Source organism: Lissotriton helveticus, chromosome 3_2 (genome assembly GCF_964261635.1).
Source record: "Lissotriton helveticus chromosome 3_2, aLisHel1.1, whole genome shotgun sequence".
NCBI classification, from domain to species: Eukaryota; Metazoa; Chordata; class Amphibia; order Caudata; family Salamandridae; genus Lissotriton; species Lissotriton helveticus.
In genome coordinates this window covers 296832341-296857575 of record NC_136062.1, presented here as the reverse complement: position 1 = coordinate 296857575, position 25235 = coordinate 296832341, and the positions used below count along the sequence as shown (strand labels likewise).

At 46.8% G+C, this 25235-nt stretch overlaps 1 protein-coding gene across 2 annotated transcripts in view; it reads left to right on the top strand.

Moving 5' to 3' along the window:
* Positions 1–25235, top strand: part of TLN2 (talin 2) — a 1508116-nt gene that overhangs the window by 1051591 nt on the left and 431290 nt on the right. For both annotated transcript variants that reach the window (XM_078684194.1, XM_078684193.1), the window contains exon 25: positions 21259–21387. In XM_078684194.1, coding sequence (XP_078540320.1) covers positions 21259–21387 — 129 coding nt within the window. The remainder of the gene's footprint in view (positions 1–21258; positions 21388–25235) is intronic.

Genomic DNA, 25235 nt, shown 5'->3' with positions numbered 1-25235 from the left:
TTGCGTGGGTAGGCATAGTGGCTGCGACATGAAACAGCGCAAAACGCAGCATGGTCGCACCTCAATTTCCCAGTGAAATTTAGCACGATTCGGACAAAAAGACTACCTTTTGTTTTTGCGCCGTAGCTCTGCCAGCACCTAGGGAAACCTAGCAAACCTATACATTTTTGAAAACTAGACACCCAGGGGAATTCAGGATGGGGTGACTCGCCTGCCTACCCCCAGGTTTTGTTACCCAGAATCCCTTGCAAACATAAAAATTTGACCAAAAAAACACATTTTCCTCATATTTCTGTGGTGGAAAGTTCTGGAATCTGCGTGGATCAACAAATTTCCACCCACCCAGCGTGCCCCCAGGTCTCCCAAAAAAAACGGTACCTCACTTGCGTGGGTAGGCATAGTGGCTGCGACATGAAACAGCGCAAAACGCAGCATGGTCGCACCTCAATTTCCCAGTGAAATTTAGCACGATTCGGACAAAAAGACTACCTTTTGTTTTTGCGCCGTAGCTCTGCCAGCACCTAGGGAAACCTAGCAAACCTATACATTTTTGAAAACTAGACACCCAGGGGAATTCAGGATAGGGTGACTCGCCTGCCCACCCCCAGGTTTTGTTACCCAGAATCCCTTGCAAACATAAAAATTTGACCAAAAAAACACATTTTCCTCACATTTCTGTGGTGGAAAGTTCTGGAATCTGCGTGGATCAACAAATTTCCACCCACCCAGCGTGCCCCCAGGTCTCCCGAAAAAAACGGTACCTCACTTGCGTGGGTAGGCATAGTGGCTGCGACATGAAACAGCGCAAAACGCAGCATGGTCGCACCTCAATTTCCCAGTGAAATTTAGCACGATTCGGACAAAAAGACTACCTTTTGTTTTTGCGCCGTAGCTCTGCCAGCACCTAGGGAAACCTAGCAAACCTATACATTTTTGAAAACTAGACACCCAGGGGAATTCAGGATGGGGTGACTCGCCTGCCTACCCCCAGGTTTTGTTACCCAGAATCCCTTGCAAACATAAAAATTTGACCAAAAAAACACATTTTCCTCACATTTCTGTGGTGGAAAGTTCTGGAATGTGCGTGGATCAACAAATTTCCACCCACCCAGCGTGCCCCCAGGTCTCCCGAAAAAAACGGTACCTCACTTGCGTGGGTAAACATAGTGGCTGCAACAGGAAACGGTTCAAATTGTACGGTGGTGAATTTACATTACCTTATTGCAAAACTACCTTGATTTTGGGGGGGGGCATCTGAGTTTGTGGCCCGGGGCTCGGTGGTATTCTTTGCAAAGTAGCAAACCCAAACAGTTCTGAAAACTAGACACCCGGGGGACTCCAGGGAGGTATGGCATGCATGGGTCCCCCATTGTTTTCCTACCCAGAACTCTCTGCAAACCTTAAAATTAGGTAAAAATTGCACTTTTCCAAACTTTTTGGCGTGGGATCGCCGGGTCGGCAAAAAAGTCATACCACCCTGCGTTCCCCTTGTTCTCCCGAGTAAAAGGATACCTCACTTGTGTGGGTGCCCCAAAGCAGAATACGCCAAAAATGAATTTTGAAAAAAGTAGTTTTTACTCATATTTACGTTTTACAAATTAAGCACCCCAGCCTAAGTCACATGCCTTTGGCCCACCCACACAAGTGAGGTATCATTTTACTCGGGAGAACAAGGGAAACACTGGGTGGTAGGACATTTGTTCCGGCAGCGAGATCCCACCCAAAAAAGTATGGAAAAGTGGGTTTTTTGACCAAAATTTCAGGTTTGCAGGGGTTTCTGGGTAGGAAAACATTGGGGGACCCACGCATGCCATACCACCCTGGACTCCCCCGGGTGTCTAGTTCTCAGAACTGTTTGGGTTTGGTAGTTTCCAAAGATGCCTGCCAAGCCCCGGGCCAAAAGCTCAGGTGACCCCCTCAAAAAATAAGATTATTTGGCTAAAGGTAAAGTTTTTGTCTCCACAGTATGAATTGGGCCTTTTCCTAAAGCAGCCGCTATGCCTACCCACGCAAGTGAGGTACCATTTTTATCGGGAGACCTTGGGGAACGCTGGGTGGGAGGTAATTTGTGTGTGCCCAGTGATGCCACGCTTTCCCACACTAAAACGTGTGAAAAAACTGATTTTTTACCATGCAAAAAATGAGGTTTGCAAGGGATTCTGGGTAAAGGAACGTTGGAGGATCCACGCAAGCCATACCTCCTTGGAAGCCCCCGGTTGTCTACTTTTCAGAAATGTGTGGGATTGGTAGGTTTCCCTAGATGGCTGTCTCGCACGGGGCCAAAAACCCAGGTAACCCCTCTTGCAAAAGCTGGTGGACTTAGGGGTTACCTGGGTTTCTGGCCCCGTGCGAGACAGCCATCTATGGAAACCTACCAAACCCACACATTTCTGAAAATTAGACACCCGGGCGCTTCCAAGGAGGTATGGCTTGCGTGGATCCGCCAACGTTCCTTTACCCAGAATCCCTTGCAAACCTCAATTTTTGCATGGTAAAAAATCAGTTTTTTCACACGTTTTAGTGTGGGAAAGCGTGGCATCACTGGGCACACACAAATTACCTCCCACCCAGCGTTCCCCAAGGTCTCCCGATAAAAATGGTACCTCACTTGCGTGGGTAGCCATAGTGGCTGCAACAGGAAAAGGTCCAAATCTAACAGTGGTGAATATAAAATACCCTGAAGCAATATAACTTTGATTTTTTGGGGGGGAGGCACCTGAGTTTTTGGCCCGGGGTGGGTGGTATTCTTTGGAAAGTAGCAAACCCAAACAGTTCTGAAAACTAGACACCCGGGAGAGTCCAGGGAGGTATGGCATGTGTGGGTCCACCAATGTTTTCCTACCCAGAACTCCTTGCAAACCTTAAAAATAGGTAAAAATAGCACTTTTCCAAACATTTTGGCGTGGGATCGCCGTGCCGGCAAAAAAGTCCTACCACCCTGCGCTCCCCTTGTTCTCCCAAGTAAAAGGATACCACACCTTAACAGAGTTACTCAAAAGTCAAACATTCAAGCACGGCTATCTATTCCTCAAAGACACACACATACAGGTTGGATTTGGCACGAGGGCGAGTGATGGTTCAGTACATAAAATTTTATTAACAAGATATTTCAAAAAAATGAAATGCTCTGTCAATAAATAAATGCATAAAAACTGAACCAGTGACTCGCAACTCGTGAGCTGTAAAGCCACGACAAGGCACCAACCGTTTTACAGGCCATTCACGCACCTTTCATACCTGATACAAACCAGACCATTGACACCATCCGAATGGAAAAGCAACACATAACAACAATCACAATAAGGGGCAAGGTACACCCTACTGCAGAAATTAGAAAAAAAACAATTATTACTGCACACCCATCTAATCCGCAAGCACACACACATACTGGTTGGATTTGGCACGAGGGTGAGTGATGATTCAGTACATACAATTGGATACGCAAGTAATTTCATCATAAATGAAATACACTGCGTATAATTGAAAGTATGATAAACTGAACCACTGACTCGCAGCTCGTGAGCTGTAAAGCCACGTCAAGGCACCAACCTCTTTACAGGCCATTCATACACCTTTCGTACGCGTGACACATACAAAACATTCACACCGCCAGCCGCGGACCCATCACATTTCAACACTCACACCAGCAAACAGCGCCATTCAAGGGCCCATCACTTTCACACGCCCACATTTCTGACACTGCAACTACACAAAATGATGGACTGTGTGGAGTGTCACTCAACTAGCAGTGTGTGTAGTGACCAACAGAAAGTAACTACTCACACACCGCCTGCCGAGCGCCAGTCCACCCACACCACCATCCAAGCACCAGACCATGCACACTGCCAGCCAAACACCACTCAGCGCACACCGACAGCCAACTACCACTCCACACACACCACCAGCCAAGCATCACTCCACGCACACCACCAGCCAAGCGCCACTCCACAAACACAACACCATCCAAGCACCACTCCACACACGCCGCCAGCCAAGCACCACTCCACACACACCGCCAGCCAAGCACCACTCCACTCACACCGCCAGCCAAGCACCTAACCATACACTCCGCCAGCCAAGCAAAAATCCACTAACCCCCCCAGCACAACTCCAATCCATGCACTATTCCAGCCAAGCACCAGACCACGCACACCACCAGCCAAGCGCCTGTCCACGCACACCAACAATCCAAGCACAATCCTGCACACACCACCATCGAAATTAGAATTTTTTAAAGAAATACCACAAATCAAATGTAGAAACCTACAAATCTGCTAACACAAATTCAAAACCTAAATGCTTTGCACTAATGCAAACCTAAAAGCAAACAAAAAAATATTACAGAAAACAAACCAGACAGTACACTTACAAGCTCAATGAAACTCCCAAAACTTCTTTTGTGTGTGGTACGATTTAAAACAAGCTGGCACACACAATCCAGGATTTGAAGGACAGTCAGGACAGTGCATACGAGACTCCCTCCGCACTTCTCTTCGCCAACAGACTCTACATCTTTTAGTGGGTTTGTCTTTTGCAGTTGTGGGAGGAATGTATTCTGGAAAGTGGCGATCTTTCAGTCTAGCCACTTCCTCCACCACTCCAAATCTTGGCACACTTGCCTGTTCCACTAGTACAAGGCTGCCTATTATAGTCTCCTGAAACTTAACAAAAGGCATCTTTGACTCAGGACAAGATTTCTGGAAAACAACAAAAGCATTAAAGGATGCCAAGTGGAAAAGATGGATAGCCAACTTCTTGTACCAAACGTAAGCCTTTCGAAGAGCAGCATAAGGTTCCAACCTCTGATCTACTCTGTCAACACCACCCATGTGCCTATTATAGTCTAAAATGCACACAGGTTTACGCACTTCAGCAGTCTCACCCCGAACTGGCAGAGCTTCAGTGCTTTCGTCATGGATAGTAGTCAGCATGTAAACATCTCTCCTGTCTGAAAACTTCACAGCTAGAAGCTTCCCACATCGCAATGCAGTAGACTGTCCCCGCACAAGCCTTTTGCAAACAAGTTCTATTGGAAAACCTTTCCGGTTACTGCGCATCGTGCCACATGCAACAGTGCCCACTTTGGCCAACTCCTTGAACAAACGCACACTAGTGTAGAAGTTATCTACATATAAATGGTGGCCTTTGTTAAATAATAGTCTACCTAGTTCCCACACAATTTTCTCAGTCACTCCAAAAGTGGACGGACAAGCAGAAGTGTTAATGCTGGAATCCTTACCGGTGTACACCCTGAAATTATAAACATATCCAGTCTCACTGTCACACAGCATATACAGTTTGATGCCATAGCGTGCCCTCTTACTAGGAATGTATTGCCTAAAAACCAAGCGGCCCTTGAACAACACCAAAGACTCGTCCACAGCTATTTCTCTTCCAGGTGCAAACATCTCAGGAAAACGATCAACAAAGTGATCAAGGACAGGCCGAATCTTAAAAAGACGGTCACAATCAGGGTGATCGCGTGGCAACGCTAAATCATTATCAACAAAATGCATCATGCGAAGAAGAAGCATATATCGATCACGAGTCATAAGTGCTGGAAATATAGATGTTGCCATCAAGGGACTAGTGGACCAATAAGAAGACATTGATGGCTTCCTTAGCAAGCCCATCAAAAAAGTTAATCCCAAAAACTTCTTCATCTCTTCAACATATGTGGGAGACCAATGGGTAGCTCTGGAATGGGGCTTAAGGCTGGCACTGTGGTCCCTCAAATACTGCTCTGCATACAAATTAGTTTGCTCCACAATCTCCTGCAAAAACTCATCATCAAAAAACAATTGAAAATATTGAATTGGCAAAAAATTGTCAGTATCCACTCTACACCCTGGAACACCAGTGAAGTCTGGCAATTCCGGCTGCACCATGCCAGGGGCAACCCAGACGTCATCACTAACATGAGGAGAAGAAGCCACCCTAGCCTGCAGGCCAGATGCCTCTTGCTGCACTACATCAACGGGAACACTAGCATCCCCAGATGCCTCTTGCCTCACTACACCAACAGGAATACTAGCATCCCCAGATACATTTTGCATCTCTTCACCAACAGAAGAACTCACATCCCCAGCTGCCTCTTGCATCTCAACATCAACAGAAGAACTCGCATCCCCAGATGCCACTTGCTGCTCAACAACAACAGAAAGACTAGCAGCACCAGATGCCTCATGCTGCTCAACAACAGGAAGACTAGCAGCACCAGATAACCTTTGGCGCACCACAGCAATGTGAAACCTTTTGGGCGCAGCCTTTCCCACACTTGCCTGTTCCTGACGAGAAAAAAAGGGAAACCTTGAGGACCTAGGCTGCCGCTCACATGGCTCTTCCCTCTCTACCGGCACATCAATGTCCCTCTCTACCACAGGCACTTCATCAGCACTAGAAGAAGAATCATCATCCGATGATACCATGCGAAGAGAAAACTCACTGCCTGAATCTTCTGCACCTAACTCAAGCTCCGAATCGGAGTCAGTGTCTGGACCATGGTCAGAGGAAGACTCAAAAAGCAAACTAACAACCTGCTTAGCAGTAATCCTGCGAGCAGCCATTATCCTTACAAATCAAGAAGACTACACACACAAGTGAACAACAACCTACACTGTGCAAAGGAAGAAGTAAACAAGGTAGAGTCTTCACACAAAAATCAATACACTCAAAAACAATTCAAATCTAACCAAATATAAGAAGACTCACCAGCACCTACTCTGCTGAAACACAGCAAAAAGAAAGGAAATCCCACTGGAAAGAAAAAAAAACAAGTATAGATTAGACAAAGTACACATCAAGCAGCAATACAAAAAAAAAAGTTAACAATCAAGAAACACAAAGCCACACAAACAGCAATAACTTTATCTAGGAAAAATAGTACAAAAAACATTTACTTACCAAGCACATGCAACTACACAAGCTGCAAAACCAGCATTAACCGAACCACAACCTACACCAATACAAACAGCAAAAGCCTGGATCAAAAACAAAGAAGAAAAAAAATAATTTAATACTACATTTCACAAACAACATAACAAATGAATAAACAATACACAAATGTACCCCCAAAATCACATCCACACAGATGGGCCATCAAAAAGGGCAAAACGGACAAAAGTACGGGTTGATTTGCCCACCGGGGGGGGGGGCCAGAAAATCTAAATTTAAAATCCGACCCACCTGAAAGCGACCCTTGCACAATGGGTCACTTCCTACAATCTAAAATAAAATCCCTGGTGCTAGTGAGGGCATTTCCACCGCACAATCGCAATGCTGTGCGCGACCGTGAGCCAGAAATGCCCTGCAAAGAGACATCAGAAGAGAGGAAAATCACTTACCTCTCCCCTGAAGCCTCTTTGCAAACCCCCCCAAATATCTCAAAACCAACCTAACACCTCCAGGCGCAGGAAGCAAATGGCTTCCCGACCGCCTGGGAATCCCTGAAGATGTTGGCGCGTGCTGTGCGCGCTGACATCATCAGGGATTCTCATGGGGAGGGGGACAACAGAATTACTGTGGTTAACTGCGATGCTGGACAGAGGCACTTGCATCCTTGATTTTCACAAGCGCAATCCTAAAACAGTTCCTATGACCAGGAGCTTCTTTCTCCCCATCTGCTGCTCTCAACAGTCTCTGACCATTTATACACATAAGAGGCATGTGAACTCACACAGAAGATCCCCTATTGGCAACGCCCACCAACTAGCGGAGTGCACCATCTTTCCTAAATTTACCCACTATGATGGACAGCTCACTCAAGGGACCTGTGCACACATTGGTGCGATGGCATAGTAACACACACGGACACTGGAGACAAAGCAAGCGCTCGAGTTGCAGCACAAATTCAGGAAAACATTCATCAGCCCAAAAACATTTGTGACCTTCCCACTATGATTCACAGCTCACACAAGGGACCCCTGCGCACATCTGTGCAATTGCATAGTAACGCACACATGGACACTGGAGACAAAGATGGGGCTCGAGTTGCAGCACAAACTCAGGAAAGCAATCATCAGCCCAAAAACATTTGTGAACTTCCCACTATGATGAACAAATGGTCTCTGTTTCCAGATACCTAAGAGCCTTGCTAGTTTATTCAGATAACAACCAACACACACTGGGGTCGATTGGGGTCGATTGTGAAAATATGGTATTGTGTACAAAAAAGGGGAGAAATGCTCCTCTTTTAGGTGTCCCCTCACTCACCAGGGTTGCCCCACGGTGACATGCTTCATCATTGGGGCCATCCCAGTCCTCTACGGGCTGGGGCGTGCTGCGACTTGCGAAAGTTACGTAGGAGCACTTTATTAGACTATGTGTGGTGCATGTGTATTTGAGGAGTGGACTATGTGATGTGTGAAATACCTGCCCAGTAGGTTTACAATAAACTTTATTCTTGCCTCTAGGTGGTAATAAACGGGGTGGAAAGATAGGCTGCCCTAAACGTAATGTGTCCAGATGTACCTATCAACTCCTATCGTCGACATGTTTCGTGCATACACCAAGCACTATGATGGACAGCTCACACAAGGGACCCCTGCGCACATCTGTGCAATTGCATAGTAACGCACACATGGACACTGGAGATGGCGCTCGAGTTGCGGCACAAACTCAGGAAAACAATCATCAACACAAAAACATTTGTGAGCTTCCCACTATGATGGACAGCTCACTCAAGGGACCCCTGCGCACATTTGTGCAGTTGCATAGTAACGCACACATGGTCAATGGAGACAAAGATGGCGCTAGAGTTGCAGCACAAATTCAGGTAACAATCAACAGCCCAAAAACATTTGTGAGCTTCCCACTATGATGGACAGCTCACTCAAGGGACCCCTTCGCACATGGCATAGTAACACACACATGGTCACTGGAGACAAAGCATGTGTTTGAAAAGCAGCACACAAAAAAAAACATTCATCAGGCCAAAAACACTAGTGAGCTTTGCCTAGGCAGCACAGGTGTGTTTTTTAGCCACTTCAGAAACACACATCAGTATAAGTAAGGAAGGACAGAGGCACTTGCATCCTTCATTACAATGCACTATCATTTTACTTTATAAATGACCCCCATCAGCATTTTTGTACAAAAAACGGCCTTTCCAAAACATTGCAGCCAAGAAAAGACTTCATAGATAATGTTCCCCCAACAAGGGGAGCGACCCTTCCCCAAGGGGCCGCTCCCCGAACTAAGAAACTGATCACAAAACCCCCAAAAAAAAAAAATCCCTAACATTCCTGCTGCACGATCGCACGATCGTGCAGCAGGAAACCTCTAAAATGCCACCGAGGGAAAGGAAAAGCCTTTCCTTTCCCTCGATGCAAGTTGCATCACAATCCCCCCCGCCCCAGCCGCAAAACTAACCTCTTTGTGCAACGACGCGCAGGAAGCAAATGGCTTCCCTGCGCGTCTGTAAACAAAGGAAGCCTCCGGTGACGTCAGCGCGCCTCGCGCGCTGACGTCATTGATGACGTGGGCGGGGAGGGCGGGGGGAGGCAGGGGAAGGTCTTCCCCTGCCATCCCCGCAAAAACAAAAAAAATCAGGCAGACTCGGAGGGAGCGCTGGCGCTTCCCCCGAGGGTGGGGCTCATGACGAGCTGGGCTCGTCATGAGCGTGCGAGGAGGCTACGCCATGACGAGCCCAGCTCGTCATCAGCCCCGAAGGGGTTAAAATACTATGCATGCGTATAAAATTGTGTCTATGCAGCACAGTATGCGTCTTTGACCCAGATTTTTAGCTATGCTTTGCAGAACAACTGAATATATGTAACTCTGTGTGCCAGAACATAACAAAAAGAGTGGAAGAAGGGATTTATATTTATTTTTGGGCTTGGGATAGTAGGCAGGTTGAGATCCTCCCAGAAGCCAGAGTTGTTTCCTGCAGTTCGTCAGGCGGTAAAGTGAATGTGCCATCAACACAACAAGCAGCACATGTACTACCTCTCATCACATGAGAGTCGCAATGAGCGGTGTATGAAGTGTGAAGTCTTTTTCGTACATTGGAAAGAAAACAAATGCAATAGAATGAAGTTTTAATCCTCAGGACTGCTTTTAGTGACCCCCTCATAGATGGTCATGTACTAGATGGACTTTAGACAAGTATTCCGGGGTCTTTCTTATGACGAGTAGATCTAGAGATGGGATGATACAATGGAATCCCCATAATACACGGTGATACCCTCGTGGGTGCATAGACCGCTGTATACCTCAGAAGTCTGATAAAATCACTCAGTCGACAGGTTGGTGCTGACAGCACTATCAGAGGACCTCAATGTTGCGATATTGCCAGGGCGAAAAGCGTAACTGTAATTAGCGATATTAGTAGACGTAGGGAATTTATACATAGAAGAGGTGACCTTGTGTTACCCTTACCTAGGACCAACAGATGTTGACGTACAGTTCAGAGTATTTAATTTGTGGCCTTTTTACAGACGGCCTAAAATAGCTTGGGAAGGAGGAATGAAAGATGGGTAAACCACATATGTTCATCCTGTCCTTGAACGTTCGGTTATGCGAAATATTGTAGTTTCTCCGGGAGCAAATCGAATTGGGCGCAGATTGCTACCGGTGAGAAATGTGTGTATGACGTGTCGGGTGAGATTCCTCTGCCGTGTCGGTTGAGATGCTTCTACCCTGTACTGTTAGATGCCTCTGCCGTGTCGGTTGAGATGCTTCTACACTGTACTGTTAGATGCCTCTGCCGTGTCGGGTGAGATGCCTCTTACGTGTCGGGTGAGATGCTTCTACCCTGAACTGTGAAACGCCTCTGACGTGTCGGGTGAGATGCCTCTGGCGTGTCGGGTGAGATGCCTCTGGCGTGTCGGGTGAGATGCCTCTGGCGTGTCGGGTGAGATGCCTCTGGCGTGTCGGGTGAGATGCCTCTGGCGTGTCGGGTGAGATGCCTCTGGCGTGTCGGGTGAGATGCCTCTGACGTGTCGGGTGAGATGCCTCTGACGTGTCGGGTGAGATGCCTCTGACGTGTCGGGTGAGATGCCTCTGACGTGTCGGGTGAGATGCCTCTGACGTGTCAGGTGAGATGCCTCTGACATGTGGGGTGACATGCCTCTACCCTGTACTGTGAGATGCTTCTGGCATGTAGGGTGACATGCCTCCGACGTGTCGGGCGACATGCCTCTCACGTGTCCGGTAAGATGCCACTGACGTGTTGGGTGAGATACCCCTCACGTATCAGGTGAGATGCCTCTCACGTGTCGGGTAAGATGCCTCTCACGTGTCGGGTAAGATGCCTCTCACGTGTCGGGTAAGATGCCTCTCACGTGTCGGGTAAAATGCGTCTGATGTGTTGGGAGGGATGTGTCTGACGTGTGGGGTGCGATGCCTCTACTCTGTACTGTGAGATGCTTTTGACATGTAGGATGAGATGCCTCTGACGTGTAGGGTAAGATGCGACTGATGTGTTGGGAGGGATGTGTCTGACGTGTGGGGTGAGATGCCTCTACCCTGTACTGTGAGATGCTACTGACGTGTAGGGTAATTTCAAAAAGGGGGTGGTGATGGACAGAGTATCTGAATTAAGCAGAACACTCCTACCCAGTCAACAGATCAGGGCTTGATCCATCACCGTTTTTTAGCTCACTGCACCATCCCAGTTCAGAAGCTGGCTATATGCAAATTAGTCTGTCCCTGGCCCAGTGCATCATGGGAACAGGGCAGACCAAACTACCAAGCCAATTCTTCACTGGAAAGGAAACAAGCTTCCGGGGACCGGTTTCTGGCATTACAGCCGTCTTCGGCCCGGCTTGCTTGAATCCTGATGGTGCAATGTGCAAGGGACTCACATCTGAGCATACCCTTCCACACTCATGGTGGCCAAAATAATTTCAAAAAGGGGGTGGTGATGGACAGAGTATCTGAGTTAATCAGAACACTCCTACCCAGTCAAGAGATCAGGGCTTGATCCATCACCGTTTTTTAGCTCACTGCACCATCCCAGTTCAGAAACTGGCTATATGCAAATTAGTCTGTCCCTGGCCCAGTGCATCATGGGAACAGGGCAGACCAAACTACCAAGCCAATTCTTCACTGGAAAGGAAACAAGCTTCCGGGGACCGGTTTCTGGCATTACAGCCGTCTTCGGCCCGGCTTGCTTGAATCCTGATGGTGCAATGAGCAAGGGACTCACGTCTGAGCATACCCTTCCACACTCATGGTGGCCAAAATAATTTCAAAAAGGGGGTGGTGATGGACAGAGTATCTGAGTTAATCAGAACACTCCTACCCAGTCAACAGATCAGGGCTTGATCCATCACCGTTTTTTAGCTCACTGCACCATCCCAGTTCAGAAGCTGGCTATATGCAAATTAGTCTGTCCCTGGCCCAGTGCATCATGGGAACAGGGCAGACCAAACTACCAAGCCAATTGTTCACTGGAAAGGAAACAAGCTTCCGGGGACCGGTTTCTGGCATTACAGCCGTCTTCGGCCCGGCTTGCTTGAATCCTGATGGTGCAATGAGCAAGGGACTCACGTCTGAGCATACCCTTCCACACTCATGGTGGCCAAAATAATTTCAAAAAGGGGGTGGTGATGGACAGAGTATCTGAGTTTGCCACTGGATTCAAGCAAGCCGGGCTGAAGACGGCTGGAATGCCAGAAACCGGTTCTCGGAAGCTTGTTTCCGGTCCAGGGAAGACATGGCCTGGCAGTTCGGGCTGGACTGTTCCCATGAGGCACAGGGTCAGACTGATTTGCATATAGCCATGTCTGAACTGGGGTGGCAGAGTGGGCTAAAGAACGGTGATGGATTAAACCCAGATCTTTTGACTGGGTGTGAGTGTTTGATTGATTCAGATGCTACGTCCATCACCACCCCCTTTTGTACTGCTTTTGGCCGCCATAAGTGTGGCAGGGTATGCTCAGACGTGAGTCCCTTGCTCACTTTGCCACTGGATTCAAGCAAGCCGGGCTGAAGACGGCTGGAATGCCAGAAACCGGTTCTCGGAAGCTTGTTTCCGGTCCAGGGAAGACATGGCTTGGCAGTTCGGGCTGGACTGTTCCCATGAGGCACAGGGTCAGACTGATTTGCATATAGCCATGTCTGAACTGGGGTGGCAGAGTGGGCTAAAGAACGGTGATGGATTAAACCCAGATCTTTTGACTGGGTGTGAGTGTTTGATTGATTCAGATGCTACGTCCATCACCACCCCCTTTTGTACTGCTTTTGGCCGCCATAAGTGTGGCAGGGTATGCTCAGACGTGAGTCCCTTGCTCACTTTGCCACTGGATTCAAGCAAGCCGGGCTGAAGACGGCTGGAATGCCAGAAACCGGTTCTCGGAAGCTTGTTTCCGGTCCAGGGAAGACATGGCTTGGCAGTTCGGGCTGGACTGTTCCCATGAGGCACAGGGTCAGACTGATTTGCATATAGCCATGTCTGAACTGGGGTGGCAGAGTGGGCTAAAGAACGGTGATGGATTAAACTCAGATCTTTTGACTGGGTGTGAGTGTTTGATTGATTCAGATGCTACGTCCATCACCACCCCCTTTTGTACTGCTTTTGGCCGCCATAAGTGTGGCAGGGTATGCTCAGACGTGAGTCCCTTGCTCACTTTGCCACTGGATTCAAGCAAGCCGGGCTGAAGACGGCTGGAATGCCAGAAACCGGTTCTCGGAAGCTTGTTTCCGGTCCAGGGAAGACATGGCTTGGCAGTTCGGGCTGGACTGTTCCCATGAGGCACAGGGTCAGACTGATTTGCATATAGCCATGTCTGAACTGGGGTGGCAGAGTGGGCTAAAGAAGGGTGATGGGTTAAACCCAGATCTTTTGACTGGGTGTGAGTGTTTGATTGATTCAGATGCTACGTCCATCACCACCCCCTTTTGTACTGCTTTTGGCCGCCATAAGTGTGGCAGGGTATGCTCAGACGTGAGTCCCTTGCTCACTTTGCCACTGGATTCAAGCAAGCCGGGCTGAAGACGGCTGGAATGCCAGAAACCGGTTCTCGGAAGCTTGTTTCCGGTCCAGGGAAGACATGGCTTGGCAGTTCGGGCTGGACTGTTCCCATGAGGCACAGGGTCAGACTGATTTGCATATAGCCATGTCTGAACTGGGGTGGCAGAGTGGGCTAAAGAAGGGTGATGGGTTAAACCCAGATCTTTTGACTGGGTGTGAGTGTTTGATTGATTCAGATGCTACGTCCATCACCACCCCCTTTTGTACTGCTTTTGGCCGCCATAAGTGTGGCAGGGTATGCTCAGACGTGAGTCCCTTGCTCACTTTGCCACTGGATTCAAGCAAGCCGGGCTGAAGACGGCTGGAATGCCAGAAACCGGTTCTCGGAAGCTTGTTTCCGGTCCAGGGAAGACATGGCTTGGCAGTTCGGGCTGGACTGTTCCCATGAGGCACAGGGTCAGACTGATTTGCATATAGCCATGTCTGAACTGGGGTGGCAGAGTGGGCTAAAGAAGGGTGATGGGTTAAACCCAGATCTTTTGACTGGGTGTGAGTGTTTGATTGATTCAGATGCTACGTCCATCACCACCCCCTTTTGTACTGCTTTTGGCCGCCATAAGTGTGGCAGGGTATGCTCAGACGTGAGTCCCTTGCTCACTTTGCCACTGGATTCAAGCAAGCCGGGCTGAAGACGGCTGGAATGCCAGAAACCGGTTCTCGGAAGCTTGTTTCCGGTCCAGGGAAGACATGGCTTGGCAGTTCGGGCTGGACTGTTCCCATGAGGCACAGGGTCAGACTGATTTGCATATAGCCATGTCTGAACTGGGGTGGCAGAGTGGGCTAAAGAACGGTGATGGATTAAACCCAGATCTTTTGACTGGGTGTGAGTGTTTGATTGATTCAGATGCTACGTCCATCACCACCCCCTTTTGTACTACTGACGTGTAGGGTGACATTCCTCTGACGTATCGGGTGAGATGCCTCTGACGTTGAATGCAGGCGACCCCATGGAAGGTCTTGCGGTATGATGCATAATACCAGAATATTAGGTTGTAATTATCTACAGGACAAATATTGATGAATTGAGAATAAACCCTGTATTGCTGAGGTTGTTCTCCGCTCCTCTGTCCCCCGCCCCCACTCCCTCGGAGCAGATTGTTGAAGTTTGGAGCACTTCGCACATAAACCTTCGTAGCTTTTTTTCCCCACCACAAACAGTATCCAGGCCAAATGTGTGTCCTTTTTCGTCACTTATTGTGGATTCGCAGGGTACCCATGGTTTTTAGATTCCTCTGGAGGAAACTTGCGAAATATAGCAATTTTAAAACAAAAAATGGGAAAATACTGCTGTGAAAGAAAGCAAATGTTTCTGACAGATGTCAACAAGAAAATATTTTATGTGCTGAGATCGCATCTTTCTAGCTTTCAGGAACAAGTAGAGTTTAAAACAAAAACGGATGTGAATTCAGAAAGCTATATATTTCTGAAAAGTGGACACAATTCAGAAGTGAGCATGGGAGCTTTTGTGCAGATCTTTGATAACCTTTGTGCAGATCGCTGATAGCTTTCCGAAATAATCCAATTGTGGACTTAAAAAACGTAATGAACATATGTGGGGGGAAATTAATTGGTGACAATGTTTTCCTGTAACTGCCCCCTGAGTAGGGGCACAAAAACTGTTGTGCCCATTATGGGATGGAGAAATGACCCAAAGCCAAGCCACCCCGCTTTTTTTTTTATAAAAAAAAATTAAATACTCCCTGGCATCCAGTGGTCTTTCGAATCCACCCCACCTCCATCTTCAGGATAAGAAAGATTGTTTATAAATTAATGGGAAAGGACCACTTGCGGAAGGCCAGTGGGCCCACTCCCCAGCCAAAACTAAATCCCCTGGTGCCTCGTATGCTCTCTGGTGCAAACCCTCCAGCCTACTCTCACCTCCTCCCCAAGATGGCAGAGAGGCTGTAATGCCCATTTGGTGATGTTGGGGGGGGCACTGCCCAATGCCAAGTTGAACCAACCCCTCCTTTTTTTACACCCATAAATACTATTTCCCCCAATTACCAGGTCGTAGTGTTCATAGTAGTAGCGTGCATGCACGCCAGTGGAGAAACTACTCTCTGGCTTCCCAAGGTAATTCTGTGTAGTCTGTCTTGACTGGCTCTCCCTGATCGTAGGTTGTATGTATGGGAGGTGATGTGCCAATGGTTGGGTCCCATTGGATGTTAGTAGCCCCTATGTTGTTTACATGCTTCATACGATTTGGCTTTAGTAGTCTCTAGTGCTGCTCTGTCCGCGCTCGCTTGCATTGCCCCCCTGCTTAGCTCCTAAGATTCCCTCCATCTCTTTATTGTTCCAAGTCAAATGCACCAGCCTGGCATGAATTTGTATCAGGGAAGAAGCAGATGGGTTCTGTTGTTGTTCAGTTGACCTGAGCCAAACCAGGGGAAGGGTCTGCACGTCACCCATGTCCTCTGATATGTTCTGCTGTACAGAAAAGACCTGGAAGCAAAAATGCATCTGAGAGTGACCGCGATCCCTTCACTAACTGCCATGGATCCGGGGCACATTTCAGAACAAATGTTCTTTGATGTGTTTGTTCCACTTTACAGTTTATTGCTAACTTTCTTTGAAACTGAGTGGACTGTTTGATTCAGGTTGACTGCCCCAAGTCTGAATATAATTCAAAAAGGGGGGTGTTGATGGACAGAGTATCTGAATTAAGCAGAACACTCCTACCCAGTCAAAAGATCAGGGCTTGATCCATCACCGTTTTTTAGCTCACTGCACCATCCCAGTTCAGAACCTGGCTACATGCAAATTAGTCTGTCCCTGGCCCAGTGCATCATGGGAACAGGGCAGACCAAACTACCAAGCCAATTCTTTACTGGAAAGGAAACAAGCTTCCGGGGACTGGTTTCTGGCATTACAGCCGTCTTCGGCCCGGCTTGCTTGAATCCTGATGGTGCAGTGAGCAAGGGACTCGGGTCTGAGCATACCCTTCCACGCTTGTGGTGGCCAAAACGATTCAAAAAGGGGGGTGGTGATGGACAGAGTATCTGAATTAAGCAGAACACTCCTACCCAGTCAAAAGATCCGGGCTTGATCCATCACCGTTTTTTAGCTCACTGCACCATCCCAGTTCAGAACCTGGCTACATGCAAATTAGTCTGTCCCTGGCCCAGTGCATCATGGGAACAGGGCAGACCAAACTACCAAGCCAATTCTTTACTGGAAAGAAAACAAGCTTCCGGGGACCGGTTTCTGGCATTACAGCCGTCTTCGGCCCGGCTTGCTTGAATCCTGATGGTGCAGTGAGCAAGGGACTCACATCTGAGCATACCCTTCCACGCTTGTGGTGGCCAAAACGATTCAAAAAGGGGGGTGGTGATGGACAGAGTATCTGAATTAAGCACAACACTCCTACCCAGTCAAAAGATCAGGGCTTGATCCATCACCGTTTTTTAGCTCACTGCACCATCCCAGTTCAGAACCTGGCTACATGCAAATTAGTCTGTCCCTGCCCCAGTGCATCATGGGAACAGGGCAGACCAAACTACCAAGCCAATTCTTTACTGGAAAGGAAACAAGCTTCCGGGGACCGGTTTCTGGCATTACAGCCGTCTTCGGCCCGGCTTGCTTGAATCCTGATGGTGCAGTGAGCAAGGGACTCACGTCTGAGCATACCCTTCCACGCTTGTGGTGGCCAAAACGATTCAAAAAGGGGGGTGGTGATGGACAGAGTATCTGAATTAAGCAGAACACTCCTACCCAGTTAAAAGATCAGGGCTTGATCCATCACCGTTTTTTAGCTCACTGCACCATCCCAGTTCAGAATCTGGCTACATGCAAATTAGTCTGTCCCTGGCCCAGTGCATCATGGGAACAGGGCAGACCAAACTACCAAGCCAATTCTTTACTGGAAAGGAAACAAGCTTCCGGGGACCGGTTTCTGGCATTACAGCCGTCTTCGGCCCGGCTTGCTTGAATCCTGATGGTGCAGTGAGCAAGGGACTCACATCTGAGCATACCCTTCCACGCTTGTGGTGGCCAAAACGATTCAAAAAGGGGGGTGGTGATGGACAGAGTATCTGAATTAAGCAGAACACTCCTACCCAGTCAAAAGATCAGGGCTTGATCCATCACCGTTTTTTAGCTCACTGCACCATCCCAGTTCAGAACCTGGCTACATGCAAATTAGTCTGTCCCTGGCCCAGTGCATTATGGGTACAGGGCAGACCAAACTACCAAGCCAATTCTTTACTGGAAAGGAAAAAAGCTTCCGGGGACCGGTTTCTGGCATTACAGCCGTCTTCGGCCCGGCTTGCTTGAATCCTGATGGTGCAGTGAGCAAGGGACTCACATCTGAGCATACCCTTCCACGCTTGTGGTGGCAAAAACGATTCAAAAATGGGGGGTGGTGATGGACAGAGTATCTGAATTAAGCAGAACACTCCTACCCAGTCAAAAGATCAGGGCTTGATCCATCACCGTTTTTTAGCTCACTGCACCATCCCTGTTCAGAACCTGGCTACATGCAAATTAGTCTGTCCCTGGCCCAGTGCATCATGGGAACAGGGCAGACCAAACTACCAAGCCAATTCTTTACTGGAAAGAAAATCAGGATTCAAGCAAGCCGGGCCGAAGACGGCTGCAATGCCAGAAACCGGTCCCCGGAAGCTTGTTTCCTTTCCAGTAAAGAATTGGCTTGGTAGTTTGGTCTGCCCTGTTCCCATGATGCACTGGGCCAGGGTCAGACTAATTTGCATATAGCCAGGTTCTGAGCTGGGATGGTGCAGTGAGCTAAAAAACGGTGATGGATCAAGCCCTGATCTTTTGACTGGGTATGAGTGTTCTGTTTAACTCAGATGCTCTGTCCATCACCACACCCTTTTCTGCATCGTTTTGGCCACTATAGGAGTGGCAGGGTATGCTCAGACATGAGTCCCTTGCTCACTGCACCATCAGGATTCAAGCAAGCCGGGCCGAAGACGGCTGCAATGCCAGAAACCGGTCCCCGGAAGCTTGTTTCCTTTCCAGTAAAGAATTGGCTTGGTAGTTTGGTCTGCCCTGTTCCCATGATGCACTGGGCCAGGGTCAGACTAATTTGCATATAGCCTGGTTCTGAGCTGGGATGGTGCAGTGAGCTAAAAAACGGTGATGGATCAAGCCCTGATCTTTTGACTCGGTATGAGTGTTCTGTTTAACTCAGATGCTCTGTCCATCACCACCCTCTTTTCTGAATCACCAAGTCTGAATATAAGCTGCCCATTTAAGCACAACCACCGTCACCTTTAAGTGAAGGCTCTTTAGGGGTAAGAACTGTGACCCACCCAGGGCCAAATTTGCCTTTTGATGGAGGCGAGAGGTGGACTGGCCTGGTTCAACCCCAACCCAAGACAGAGTTTTAAAACTTTGCTGTGATGGGGCTGGGGAACGAAGGTTTACTAAAACCTCAAACTTACAATGGCTGCCGGATTTGAGCAGCATCTCTGGTGGTAGTGGCACTCATGCAGTGTGCGAGTTTTCGTACTGTGTCCCACCACCGCTCAGCGAGCCAGACTGCACCAGAGACCCGGTGCCCTTGTGACGTCCTGTGCCTCTCACAGTGTCAATGCCACACACCTTTCTAAAGGGAGCAATGTTAATCTGATGCCCATGCTTCTATCATATTCTATCCTTGTTGCACATTTCCCGAGCAAACTATATGTGGCCATATTCCTCATGCTGCATCAACTTTGCAAACTTTCCTTCAGTGACCAGGCTGCCCATGTGAGGCCCGAGTTCACCTCAATATTGTGAACTCAGTTCTTTAGTGACCAATGACATACATTGCTTTTTAAGGCTCCCCTCCCATGGTAAGTGACCACTCGTGTCGCCGCCACCAGTTCCGTTCGTCCGAGCTGACACTGAGAACACTCAATATCAAAAAACTGCTCTCTACTGAGCATTTGTGTTTTAATGTAAAGGAGGCTTTGAACCTTTTACTTAAAAGAATGAGTGCTTGGACATTACATATTACTGTGATGCATGTGCTACCTATAGTAGGCTTGTTACCCCATACCACCCTACATGACTTCTCTGCCCCTTAAAAGTGAGAACCTATACAGAAGGTACAAGGCAGTCCATTGAGCTCCAGTAGTGTTACCTTTGTTTTCAAGGACAGCGGCAGTGATTGTCACGTGAATTGCATATGTGCATGTGTGCTACATAGGCCCCCAAAGACCTATCCTGGCGACGTTTCCTCTCTGAAAATTCTACTTCTAAAAAATAAAAATAAAACCCATTTCAGCATCTGGTGGGTTGAGTCACATCAGTTCTTTTGTTCTTTATCGAAGTGTAAGAGGCTGTGGGCATTTGCTTATAATCCTGTCATCTCCTACTAGTTTATTTATATTTTAGTTCATATCAATGCTTAATTAAAAAAAACATTTTTTTAATCCAGGTTTGTGAAGAATCTGTGTCTTCTGAAGGATGATTAACACGAAGAACAGAGGGGGTCTACAAACCAACTATCTGGCTAGCTATCCTTAACTCCAATGAGTGAGTTAGTGCCCAAGTCACCCTGGAAAGCCTGAGAACCACTTTTTCTTGTTGCATTGCGCGTTTATCACTTTTTCAGCCATCAATGATTAGCTGTCATATGGCAGTCCATAAGAGCTTGTGAACTAGATCCAGCTCTACTACCTATTGATTGGTAATCGGTCTCGATGATCAAGGGACCTACCATTTCATATGCTGGAAAACCATATGATATGACTGATCACTAAGTCCATTTGATGGTAATCCACACACTGGTGGTTTGGATCTTGTCGACCGGTACTGTGTTTATTTGTTCCCACACATGAACGTCTTTCATTTCTTTTCTCAGGCTTTCCAGGGTGACTTGGGCACCAACTCACTCATTGGAGTTAAGGATAGCCAGCCAGAAAGTTGGTTTGTAGACCCCCTGTGTTCTTCGTGATAATCATATGTTGTATCTGGGGATTTGAACCAGGAGAGGTCTTTAAATAATTTTGTCCCTACGACCCCCCCTCCTCTGTTTGTTGTGATATGTTCTGAAGGATGGTCAGTCCTTAGAAAGGTTATTGCTGATCCCATGACATTTCTTCGGTGTCATTTCACGCTTAAGTAGTTAGAACTGTCTTTTTGGATACTTACTCCCTACGGGGGCCTGCCTGGTGCCTTCTGGGCATCTTCTGCCCTCTCAGAAGCCCTTGTGGCCGGTAATATTTCCTGGTTTCACCTTTGAAAAAGTAAAGCATTTATTTGAAACCTTGTGCATCTGTTTCTTTGAAAAGTACTTTATTAACAGTATTTTTATATTGCACTCTCTTTTTCAGGGGGCTGCTGCAAACCCTGAAAATGAAGAACAGCAGCAGAGATTGCGAGAAGCTGCGGAGGGACTCCGCGTCGCAACAAACGCCGCGGCTCAGGATGCCATCAAGAAAAAGATCATCAATAGATTGGAGGTCAGAGAATCTCAGGCTTTGCATTTTTTAAAAAGTAATGGATTTGTTTTTTACTCTTAATTTGTTTTCCTGTTGTTGTGAAGTCCAATATAAAGTCCATACCTCTTTTAAGGATTTCTGACCACAGTGCAAGGTTGCTGCTCTAGTTACAGTAAACAAGGGAACCCGAGAGTCACCTGCGACCTTGGGTAAGCTTATGTGCAAAAACACTGGTCCCACAGTTAATAATATCGCAATCAACTAACATAAGCCACATGGTTGCTTTAATCATTATTTACTATGTAATAAAAAAAATCAACAGAGACAGTTTAGTGAATGTGTGGTGAGAAACATGCTTGGTGGTATCATTGAAATTATACACACGTGAAGAAATCAGTGATTAAAGATGTGTATCATGAAACACGCCCATTTTTATGTACATTCTAAAAAGTGTCCCTGGTAGTATTTGACGTTTCGATCCCCTAAGAAGGTGGGAGAATTATCATCAGGACTCGCAGAATAAAAGAAGCAGAGACAGGGAGAACAAGAGCTGAAAGAGAGAATAATGAATTTCCATAATTTGGAATCACAGAAGAGGTATTACTAAAAATATGAGGTTCACTCACATCCAGTATCATTGTTATTTACAAAACAGAGAGAATAAGCTTCTAATAAAGACTGGTTGCCATTCTTAAAAAGACGAAGAGTATTCAGTGTGTGGCAGATTGTGAAAAAGTGTCAAAAATAATAAGTATAAGATGGGAAAACTCTTACTGAATCCAAATATGATGAACGGTCAAAAATGTCCAGGTGTTCGACCCGCCAGGGTATACTTAGAAAAAAGAAAACATCGGTATGCAGCTCTCAGGTACCCAAAGAGAGGAGATGATATGGATCAGGGCATATCTTACTAGTTTCCCAAAAACCCTGCACAGGAGCATCAGGCAACAAAGCCTGAAGCACATACCTGGTCAGAAAGACTGGTCTAGTCTTTGCGGGATACATAAAACTTCCAATGGTCACACATAAAATAGAGCTTGGTGTCACATTGGCTAAGTGCATGGTTTGTCTGCATCGCTAAAAATGAAATCTGAAAACACATAGTTGAAAGTGATAAAAGATCTGATAAAGAAAGCAAAAACACAAATGTAAAATGTTTCAAAGTTACTAAAATCCCGTGCTAAAAAAAATTACTGTTTTTTGAAAAAAAAAACATTTAAAAGTGGTTGCCATTGACTTTCATTATCATGAGAAGATGTTAGAGAATGTGCGCATGTTAAGAAGTGTGAACCTAGTCCATTCTTGGTGTCAGTCTCCTGTACCGATGACCACTATCAAGAGATTTTCAACTTTTGTATGAGAGGAAGGGCCGTCATAGTGCGGGTTTTCACTCCAGTGTACACAATCCCCTTTTTCCATGAACGACATCTAGTCTTAAAACTAAGGTCCATATGTGGGCGCCAGGTATTTTCCAATGGAGTTCCTGCCCTACGTGTTCATAGCAGCAGGGGGTACCGTGCCCTGTTCCAAACTGAGATGCAATATTCTCACGCATTTATGATACCTGATGTGGAACCTTGGAAAACTACATTGATGATGCTTTTAGGCAGAGTATGAGGTGGTCCATCGTCAACACTTGGGAACAGGACAACGTTTGTATCATTTAAATGCATAAATGCATCTCATTAAGTCAAGAATCGAGATAACCACTCAGAATGGGTGCACTGTTGTTGTGGTGGTGACCAACAGATTTTCCTAAATGGCTCATGTAAAAGAGGTTATCTCACTTCTGTGATGTAATCAGGAGCCCCAGAGAGAGTGGGCCCTCCTTCTAGGCATAGGTGGTCACAGTCCTAGAGCAGAGAGTGGAGGTGTGAGACAGCAGAGAGTGGAGGTGTGAGACAGTGGTGTCTAGAGAGGAATCCACTCCTGGTACTTGACTGAGCAGCCTGTGTTCCTCACCTGTTGGCTACAGATTCTCAAGAGATAGAATGCGGATGGACGCGGCATTTGTAGTGTAACCTGTGAAAGAGATGCCTACACTTGGTGCAGTCCTACAGTAAACAACAGTGCAGAGATAGGGAAGACTGAGAGTTCCTTTTAAAACGATCATGGAAGTGAGCTGTAAGCAGCACCTACTGGGGAAAATAAGTTTGCGCAAATCGAGTTACGCAAGATGGATCACTTAATAATTGTTCAGTGACACAGTAAAATACATTAAAATAAAGAAGTTGATGCATATTTTAGGCCCCCAGGTACAGACGGCCGGAAGTGAATCCTTATTCTGTGAAAGACGGCCAACGCCACGACGTCCTTGTTCATAGGTTCTCCATACCCATGGGTTTTCCGACTTAGGGTGGAAAGGAACAGACAGAAGGTCACATTTCATCACTTGACGGGAACTGCTCCATGACCACCACTCTCAAGATCTGCAGCACCTAAACTATAGTTTCCATGGAGGGGCAAAATGATTCTGTCCTTCCATCTCCTGGGGTATATACCACCTACAGGCAGAGAATACACTGCCCCACCTCCCTTAAGCATTAGATTGAAACAAGCCCTCACCTGAAGTAAAGAATCAGACAGTGATTTCTCTTGGGTCCCTGTCAGGTCCTAATTTGAGCCGGTGGCTTCTGCTGAGGGCCACCAGCACTCATATTTGGGGACCAGCACTTATCTTTTTATAAATGGACAATTTGATCTCGCTTTAGCATTTTAAAGCACAACTTTGAATTCTGAGAAATTTCACTCGGCTGCGAAGACTTTAATTGAGCTGTTCAACTGAGAGCCCTAGAGGGTTCCGTTGTTATTAGATTATAAGTAGCTTGTTGGTGCTCATTATGGAGTCACAAGTGGAGCATTGTAGAGAATGCAAGCACAGGCTTGATAACACCGTGAAGACACCCTGCAGAACATGCTTTTCAGGCTGTACTATACTTTCAAAGATTCATAAATGCAGCAAATCACTCGCTGTTATAGAGAGCTCACAGAACAATCAGTGTTAACCTTACAGGGGCCAATTCATAAAAGTTTCAGTAAGCACAGGAAGTAATACTGCAAGAGTACTCTTTTACATACACTTACATATCTCTGTGAACTGGCACGGAAGCACCCAACTCTATTATTACAAGGTCAAAGTGGACACAGGTTTTTCGCTCAGTTCTAATCACCAAATGTTCCTAGCTTAGATGGATAGGAGCCAAATTACAAAGGCATATAAGAGTGCGTACAAAAGGCTACTATATGTACGCCAAAACGCCCTGGTGAATAAGCCCTTTAATGTTTTGCTGCCGTTAGGAGCAGTCATTTTCCACTTGCTTTAGTCTACAAACAACACTTAAACTCACTTTGAAATTATTGCTCAATGACCGAGCCACAGACCCGGCGTCCACGGGTTGGCTTGTTTGAGACTTATGTTTGCTGTGCCGGTTACGATTTGAGCTTCAGTGACCGTGAAGCATGTTCACGTCATCGTGCTGGTAGAATAATTCTGTTCTGCTATTAGACTTCGGTTTTTAGGGCATTAAGTCATCTCTTGAATAGTTACCTGCCCCCAGGTGATTGGTTCACTGTAATAGTGTAGCAGTGCCTAGTGTCATCTTGATCATATGTAGCATCTAGGACCTAGTTAGGTTATCTCTAGGTGGGTGACTTGTACCAATAGTTGTATAGTTCCCAGCATAATTATAAGGGGATATCCAGTTTATTCATTCATGTAGCTTAATGGAATAGACAGTTGTTTCGCATAGATTAAATGAAATATTTATCCGGTATCCAATTCGGTTGGATCATATGACTTTAAGTTTAAAGTTACCCAGCATCCAGTTGTTTGTAGAAAAAAAGAAATGTATATATAAAAAGTGATTTAA